Raw genomic sequence first — 9342 nt, forward strand, 5'->3', positions numbered from 1 at the left:
TATAATATTAAAATTTGACTTTTCAATTTTTATTTCTTGTAAAATTAAATAATTTATAACATCGAAATCGGATACTCCGGATTCTTCGTTTTACAAAATCGAATATCAATTTGTAGAATTCTGAATTAAAAAAATTGCAAAGCGCACATCCAATTTTTATTTTTGCTTAACAAAGTCACATATTTTGGGGAAACGCCAAAAATGACCATCAATTTATAATTATAAAGATGACTAGCAAAATAGTAAAACTACATCCACAAACTTTGTTGGTGAGACACGTGTTTTTTATGTTATTACAATCCTGTCCTACATATACATTGTTATTTATAATCTCTGTCCTTTTTGACTTTGTATATATCTTTTAACCCATTTGAAGCTGAAAAGGTGAGAGAACTACTTATTTCTCGAACTCTCTCCTACAATGTTTTGAATTGTTGCAAGGTTCCTTTTTGTCTACTGGATCGAAGGCAGAGGTGGCTTCAGCAATCCCCAAATCACTTTTTCGAGTTGAAATGCTGCTTTGTGATTGGTTTCGTGGTATAAACATGAGATTGTCAAGTAATTATCTCGCAGGTAATTGTTCTAATTTTTGGTTAATAGGATGAAGGGGAAGAAGTTTCAGCAATTTTGAGCGCGGTTCTTTCAAAAATTTTCAAATTTAAATCCTTTTGAATTTTTCTCTTTTTTAACTTTCCTCACCATCACTGTCATAATCACTCTCTCTTCCCCTAAAACCCTTGCCCTTTTTCACTCTTCTCTTTGTTTTTGGTTCCCCTTTCTCTATTCTCTGATCTCATTTGATTAGAGATGGAAATTATCATTAAAGTCTTCCCAATTTGTAGGTCAAAGTGATTCCAGAGCAAGATACAATCCGAGAAGAGGTTGCAACTACCGACTAAGAGGGATTTACAGCGACGAGGGTCATACTGAAAAGCCAACCGATGTGGACGGTGCAAGAAGTCAGGAACAGATCTGAGATCGACGTTAGTCTCCTGCTAATAGGAAATGATGGTGAGTCTTCTTCTATACGACACATTCATCACTTTCTTCTTTTACCCCTTTTGTTTTTTAGTTTTTTCCATGTTTTAGTGGATTGTAATGTGAATTTTGTGTTGAAATGTGAAACTATGTTGTAGTGTTGTGCATTTCTTTGGCTCAGGTCAGGCTTACCCTTCCGAAGCAGTGCGAGCTGAGTCATTTTGAACATACTTTCCAATATTGGTAAGTGGTAATTAAGAGCTTTGTTACACTTTGCTGCTTCCGTAAGAAAAATTAAAGAGGAAAAAATATAGAAGGCTCTATGTAAAATATTAGCTTGAGAAAAAAATTATTTATTTATTTATTTATTATTATTATTATTTGCAGGTTTTATAAGATGAATTGAATTGTTCAGAATGTAATATTAGACTAGGATTTGTTTGCTTTAACGGATAAGAAAATAAATGAAATTATTGAACTTAGTAAAATGGTGTTGTTCAAATTCAAACAATGAAATGGAGCAAAATCATTTAAAATGACTAGCTCTATTCAAACAATGAAATGGGGCAAAACCATTTAAAATGACTAGCTCCTATGAAATTTGAAACACAGTGTTGATTTGCTGTTTTTCTGTTTCTGTGATTCTTTTATTAGTCTTTCTACCTTTTTCTTTTTTTTTTTGTATGTTCTCATTATTTTCCTTATCTTTCCTTTTAGTGTTTTGATAAACCCAATTAAATTTTGCTAAGAATATGTTTTAAACTTAAGTTCAATTTCTAATTGGTTTCATTGAGATGAACTTGAATTTCATACGTTTTGTATTACTTTGTGATACATTTCATTATCACAAATGCACAATCACCAGAACAAATTCACTTTCATTGTTGAAGGAGACTCTTTTTACAAATCTTTCAGCTTATTTTACGAAATGGGAGAATAGGAGTTGAGGGCTGACAAGAAAAAATTTCAAGTAAGTTAATGATGAGAGGGGGAAGAAGAAAGGGATTATGCTTTCTGTTATAAGTGAAAATCCCTCCAAGAGTATATGAAATATTTGCATAAAGAAAATTGGTTAAGTACCCTTCCGAAGAACTTTGTCCTAACTTAATTTTGTATTTTTATTTGCCAAAGTTTTGAAAATAATAATTCCAAGGATGTTTCAGGTTCATAATGATGATGAGGTAAGGACATTGTTCATGCTGCTCTCCAACTCAAACAATTAGTACACTCGCATTTTATCAATACCCATCTTTCATTTCTCTCTAATTTTTATAAATTTGGTTTCAATTCTTATTTTTATGATGTCGGATACCCTCAAAGTTGGCAGCTTTTTTCTTTTTGCATTTTGCTCACCAACTGTATGTAATTTTGTTTCTTTTGTCAGTGTGTTCAGAACTTCAGATAGCGAAGGAGACATGGGGTTTCAAGTGGGAGACATGCAAGGCACTATACCTGTTACACTTGGGCTCTCGAAACAGCATTCTTTCCTCAGGTAAGTTTGAATTTAAATATTTCAAAATGATCAAAGTATTTGGTGGTCTGCCGTGAGTTTAAAATCTTGCTATGGATTAATTTTACTTTTTTTTAATTCTTTCCTTATTTTGATTAATAATTTATTTTTAATGTTTTAGCTTTATATGTCAAATCAGAAATTTATTTAATTTATTTATTTGTTTTTTTTAACTTAAGATATTTTTCTAATTTTCATTTTTCTTAGTTCTTTTGCATGTGGAGTCTCCTCCTTTTGCAGTATGATGATAATTCTCCCCTTTTTAGTTATTTGAGTAACATTATGATGAATTTATGATAATTTGGTCCTTGAAATTTCTGTGTGGATTTCATATTGTGGTATGTTGGTTAAAGTGGATTACCTGCTAGAAGAGAATGCAAGATACAGAATGCAAGATACAAGAGGCTGCAACAACAGACATGCATCTACATTTATATATCTATGTAAACATACATGCATATATTATATTGTTACTCATTTAGATCAAGTTTTTGTTCTTCGCATTTTAATTACAAGTGATTTTGTTTGTTTATGTTTGCTTTAATAGTCATACTACTATCTCTTTTGCGAATCACTTTTTAGAAAATGTTTTACTAAAGTGATGTTGCAATTGTGTCTATCATTGTTGCAGCTTTGTGATCCCGTGTGAATCAACAAAAAGAAGAGTACCCTGTACTAAACATTTATGGCACCGTTTTGAATATGTATCTAGATTCTTAGTCAACGTGCCATTTATTACCCAAATGCTTTCTAATTAACTTAAATTTAACTCAAAAGTTTGGGACTTCTCTCTACACAAGTATTTATGTTGAATTAATATATTAATTTTAGCACTAAGTGCATGTTCTAACTAGCTATATATTTTAGTATATTAATGTCTTAAATTTGTGGACGAGCTCTGATTTTTGAATGAAAAATTACCCTCAACTTTTGTTATTCAAATCCTTATTTCAAAAAGAAAGATCATATTCAAATTGTGTATTTTTATTTTTATAACTGAGAATATGAATATGAAATACACTGAGATTGAAAATAATTGAGTGATAAATATGGTGAAATATATTGTGTTTTTAACTATTTAATATTGAGTTACATGTGCTGCGCGAAATGGTATACAATTGTATTTGAAGTTGATAAATGGTAAAATATACCATGTCTTTTCTTTCTTCTCTTTAAAGTTGAGTTTTTCTAAAAAAAAATACCATAAATTTAGCCATTTTATGATATTTATGCAAAATCAAATGGGCCGCAAATATGCTTCCAAAGCAAAAAATTTAACTGTTTTAAAATGCTTAAATTGTAATGTAGTAACTAATTGCTGGAGCGATAAAATAATTGACAAGAAACTCTTATTTCGATTATGAATTTATAAATGCATGTGGTGATTTTACTGCATTAATATAATCTATCATAAAAGTTATTTTGCTAGATCTTTTAAGTGATCTTTTTTTGAATTATCTGATGGGTGAAATGATACTTGCTCTATTAAATATAATCACTATTCTAGAAAAAAAAATTTATATTAATATATTTTTTTCCTTACTTATTTATGTTGATTTCTAATATTATTTATATTCTTTCCTTATAAACTTTGGATTTACGGCTTAGCCAGTAGTAAAATATTTTTGATAAATAATAAACGAGAAAAATTGGACGACAAAAAAAATTAATAGGAAAATAACCATTTTGGTTAAGCCAGCAGTGGTTGTTTGGTTAGAGAAAAAGGATAAAGTTAAAAGATTAAACAGTACAATTTTGTTACAGAAAGAACAAATGACAAAAAAAATTTTTGCTACGTTTTGGAGTGAGAGTGGCACAAATGTGAATGTAAGAGATGATATTAATTTAGTAAGATTAGTTTTTTATTTGTTCTTTCTTTTTTATATATATACTTTTTTATTGATATCATTGTTGAGTTTTTATTTGTTGTTTTTGTTCGATGGACAAGCTAAAGGAGAAAGATAGTTTCTTTTTTATAAATTTCTTTTTTAAGTGTTAGTTATTTAACTTAATATGTTAAGTCTATGACTTTGTTTCTAATAAAATCCATGTGATTGATGGAATTATCTATAAAAAAAAGGTTAACATTGTTAAATTTCATATATTTCTTGATTTCATGTTTTATTAATATCTGTCATGCTAATACATGCGACTTAGTTTTATTCTTAAAATTATAATATACTTGATGACATATTGAAAAAGTATATTAATAAATTAATATTTTACTAAAAGTACTTACTATTCTTCTTTTTTTAAAGTTTTACTGCAGAATAAGAATTTATCTTTATTATTATGTAAAAGTTAATACAAATATTTTATACATTAAATTTAAATCATGTTTTTTTTTTCTAATGATGTCATCTTATTAATTTTGATTACTTGACAAATTTAAAAATTAACCAATTAACTTTTAGTCAAATATTTTAAAAAAATTAACACCATAACTTCTATAATTAATTGATTTATTACATATTATTATTCAAAGAAAATATAAAATATTAATAAAATGTAGATTTAAAATTAAATTAAAAATTTTAGATCAAAGTGCTACAATTTTTGTGTTATTTGATAGAGAAGCAAAAAATTATTAAACTCAATTAGCTTAATCTAATTTCATTCTAAAAGAGCAACAACATTGAAGTACCATCTCAATTAAAAAATTTATACTAATTATATTTGAAGCCAAAGTAAATGATTTTAGTTTTAAAAAATAATATATTGTTCCCAAGATATTTGTCAACAAAAAATGTTAAAATTCAACCTCTATTGCAACAAATAAAACAAGTAATACTATAAAAAAATTATTTACTCAATATTCATTTATATTATTTATTGATTATAGGAACCAACTTCACCAACACTAATACCATGATACCTAAATGATATACCAATCAAAAGATTAAGGAAAAAGAAAAGTAAATGAATCCAAGATAAAGATAAACAAAAAAGGCAATAAAAAATGCCTATATATCAACGATTTAAAAAGAACATGTCTTAACAAGAATATATGATAAAAAAAAAGAAATAACTTTAACAATAATTTAAAATGAAAAAAAAAATAAACACCATATAAAAAAAACTATATCTATTAATTAAAATAAATACAAAAAATTTTTGTAGAATAATTATTGAATTATAAAATATTTTAATTAAAAAATATATCAAATTTAATATTAATTTGTGTATATTTTAATTAATATTTAAATAATATAATATTTATTAAAATATATTTTATATTTTTATCAATTTATTGTTCCGCGCATCGCGCGTGTCTTACTCTAGTATATATGAAAATAACACATTCTGAACCTTTATTAAAAGTTTTTAACCGTGTCTATCCGGCAAAGTTGTCAATAAAGGGGGGGTAATATTCTATTATGTATTTTTTCACATTTTTTGTCAATAACTTTTCTATTTAAAAAATAAAAAATATTTTTATGAAGTTAATTAAAATAAAAATAAAATTAAGAATTTAATAATCTATAAAAAAATAAAAAACGGAATTAATTAATTTGGGATTTATATGCCTTTAAAATGGATTAAGTATAAACTTTTAGTTATTACAGAAAAAATTGGCAGACACCTGCCAAATCATCCCATCAAAACCAATTTTGTCACTTAATTTTAATCAATCTTTATTAACAGTAGAAAAAAATGTTGTCTACTATTAATTCATCTAAAAGTTAGTTTTATATGGATCTTAATATTAATTCATTGTTTTATTCTTTATTGTTCTAATAATTGAAGATGAAGATCTTACATGCAATTCGGTTTATTGCAAAGGAAAACCTCTTGTAAAATGCATTTGAATTTTGTTGACAACCTTTTCTACTTTTCTTATATGTTGCGAGATACATTTAACAGGATTAATTGAGAGAAATTTGAGATGATATATTTATTTAATAAAACTCGGCACTGAATTTGATGGTTCCATAATGTTTGGACCATTAAATGGTCCTATAACAAAATATATATTTTTTTTAATTTTTTAATAATTATTAAATAGTCCTTATTTATTTTTAATTATAAATTAGTCTTTTATATATTATTTAATTATAAAATTTATTTTCCATTTTATAAATTATTTTTTTTATCATTCATCTATTATGTTTATTAAAAATAAAAACTAAAACAATAATAAATTAGATCTTCCATTAATCGTAATAAATATTTTGTAATCTTAATCGATCATAATTTTATCATTGATCTAATTATGTATGTATTGGGTTGAAAAAAATCGTGTTTGTTAAAAATTCAATCGATTAGAATTAATACACAATCGATTGAATTTTGCAAGGTATGTGGGATTTTTCTTATTCAATCGATTAATCATATTACCTAATCGATTGAAATCATCAAAGCAATTTGTGTTTAGCTAATTTAATCGATTGGTTCTGTTACCCTCACTAAATTATTATTTTTGAAAATCCTATTTTTCAACTTTAATTTCCCAAATACGATTTTTTTTTATGCAAAGCAAGTTCGCTGCACTATAATTTTTATAGAATTCGACGAACTTCACTTCAAATTTAAAAAAAAATGGCTAACTCAAATTCTTAAACTTCACAATAAACAATGACAATCATTATCATCGCCTCAAAAGTACATAGGAGTACACAATAATACTAGGGAAATAATAGTTTTTTTTTAATTTATAATGAGAAAAAATTCTTGTTAAATAAAAATATGGCTTATTTCCGTAAAAATATGGTTTATTTCTGTGTATCTATATTTTTTTGAGGCGATGATAATAATTGCCATTAATGTCCAAAAATTATGCTTATTATCTGTGTATTTTTGTGTACTTCTATGTACTCTTGTAAACAATGATAATGGCTTAAAAATTTGAATTTCATTGGTTTTGAAAAAAATTCCAATGAAATTCGCTGGGTTTGGCGAGCTCTATATAAATTATAAAGTTCGGGGTCAAGCAAACTCTATAAAAAATATAGAGTGCGGCTAACTCGCCCTAAATAAAAAAAAAAATCATACTTGAAAAATTAAAGTTGAAAAATGGGATTTTGGAAAATGATATTTTTATAAATGATAAGTAAAAATAATTTTAGTGTTATAGGACATAGTGTACTAAAAAAATTTTTCATTGGTAAATTTTTAAGATGTACTAAATGATAAGTAAATTTTTTTTACATAGCACATATTTGTTTTATATTAAATACAAAAATATCAAATGGTTTTAACCTTAAATTTCTTGTAGAATAATCTCTAATAATTTTGTTGTTGTTGTTGTTGTTGAGTCAGTGGCGGAACCAGAAATTTTATAAGAGGGGGGCCAATTAAATATAAAATATAACAAAAAATTAACAAAATATGATTTGTAGCATATATATCAAAAAAGTAATTATATTATATAAAAGTCAATGTTCAACTACATACTAAAACTTTATGGTCCAAACTTTATGTATGCTCTACGAATTTCATCTTGTTGATTGATAGGATAATTCCAAATTTGCGGACGCTTTCCGGGATCACGCATCAATGTATCAATATTAACTTGATCTATTTCAGTCCTTGCTATTTTGGAAGCAGGGGGTTGAATATCTTGCTCAATAAGTTGTGTCACAGGTTGTTCAATAATATTTTGAACATTACTCAAAGAATCTGAAGCTGAATTTTGTTCATCATATATTCTCTCTTTTCTCTTGAAAAATGAGTGAATTGTTTTCATCTTTGACATTTTTAACTTAACTTGAACTATCTAACAAAAAAAAAACAAAAATAATTGCATATATATTATTTTCTTAAAAAAAAATATTAAACCTATTGAGCAATAACAAATAATTTTAGAAACACAAATATATAATAACCAAAAATAAAGTTATTGATTTACCTGATTATTTTTTGTTCCAAGTCTCACAAAAAAATAATTCTATTGAGTTTTGTCCTCACTTCAATCTTTGAACACTGTCCATTATAAAAAAAAATAAATTAATTATTTTAAATAAATAATGTAAATAATACTTGACATTGTCATTAACTTAAAAAAAATTGAAATATACCTCTTTGAATCTTTGTTGTGCATTCAATGGTTAATATTTTGTTGTTCACTTCTCTTCAATGGTTTTTCTTCATATGTCTTGTTTTGGTATGGAAAGAAAATTAAAATGAGAAGAGTAGAAGACCAAAAGTTTGGGAATCACTAAAAGAGAGAGAAAAGTGACGCTATGCCTATGATAGTTTGAAATAAATATTTGAAAAATGTACTAGGGTTACTTTAATTAATAGTATGAGCTTGGGCTAGTATAATAGAACCATTTTTATTAATTATTAGAATGAGCTATTTGTTAACAAGAACAACAATAATTCAAATATCCAATACATAGTGCAGTTTTTAGTTATTTTAATTTATAAAATTTTGTAACTTATATTTTTTTAATATTATATATAAAAAAATTTAATATTATTAATTATTACTATTTACTATTTTTTTTAAAAAAATTTGGGGGGGACCATGGCCACCTTAGGTCCCCCGTGGATCCGCCACTGTGTTGAGTGACTATATACAGGGGCAGAGTTAGATGAAATATTAGAGGGAGCCAAAAATATTTATACAATAAAATTTTAAAGGGGGCTAAACTAAAATTTACATGTAAAAAATTAAAATTAGGAGAATCGTTGCACCCTTTCTCTACATGTAGCTCAGCCCCTGACAGAAAAAAAATGAAAAAAATATAGTATAGTATTATAATAATAATAATAATAATAATAATAATAATAATTTTATTTCATTTGTAGATAGAGAACTGTTATGTCTAACAGAGAAAAACGTTAGGAATTGATTTGTATATTAATTTTTCTTGGGGACTAAAATGTCCATTTTTAAAATTTTTGGAAAC

The 9342-nt window shown here is 25.9% G+C and overlaps 1 protein-coding gene and 1 long non-coding RNA gene across 5 annotated transcripts; one reads left to right on the forward strand and one right to left on the reverse strand.

Moving 5' to 3' along the window:
• Positions 1–338: 338 nt before the first annotated feature.
• On the forward strand, positions 339–3325 carry LOC112795788 (uncharacterized). Of its 4 annotated transcripts, none has more exons than XM_072233838.1 (5): positions 339–573; positions 843–1011; positions 1137–1221; positions 2363–2470; positions 2842–3325. In XM_072233838.1, exons 2-5 carry the CDS (start codon positions 942–944, stop codon positions 2933–2935), a joined length of 357 nt encoding a protein of 118 aa, XP_072089939.1. In that variant the 5' UTR covers positions 339–573; positions 843–941; the 3' UTR covers positions 2936–3325. The 4 variants fall into 4 exon arrangements, with proteins under 4 accessions (XP_072089939.1, XP_072089938.1, XP_072089942.1 ...); XM_072233837.1 differs by having other exon boundaries at positions 3120–3325; XM_072233841.1 differs by having other exon boundaries at positions 1160–1221.
• Positions 3326–7796: 4471 nt separating this feature from the next.
• Positions 7797–8729, reverse strand: LOC140184275 (uncharacterized). The gene is made up of 2 exons (XR_011880699.1): positions 8506–8729; positions 7797–8410 (listed from the first exon to the last, which is right to left on the reverse strand). It is a non-coding gene; the product is annotated as an uncharacterized lncRNA (long non-coding RNA).
• Between the last annotated feature and the right edge of the window lie 613 nt (positions 8730–9342).

The sequence above is a fragment of the Arachis hypogaea genome, chromosome 4 (assembly GCF_003086295.3).
Source record: "Arachis hypogaea cultivar Tifrunner chromosome 4, arahy.Tifrunner.gnm2.J5K5, whole genome shotgun sequence".
Taxonomy (NCBI): domain Eukaryota; kingdom Viridiplantae; phylum Streptophyta; class Magnoliopsida; order Fabales; family Fabaceae; genus Arachis; species Arachis hypogaea.

Excerpts from the sequence above, each read along its gene's own strand:
- LOC112795788 (XM_072233837.1), top strand. The coding sequence starts at position 942 with ATGTGGACGGTGCAAGAAGTCAGGAACAGATCTGAGATCGACGTTAGT. Across the intron at positions 1,012-1,136 it reads CCTGCTAATAGGAAATGATG|TGTTGTGCATTTCTTTGGCT; the intron begins GTGAGTCTTCTT and ends ACTATGTTGTAG. Across the intron at positions 1,222-2,362 it reads GAACATACTTTCCAATATTG|TGTGTTCAGAACTTCAGATA; the intron begins GTAAGTGGTAAT and ends TTCTTTTGTCAG.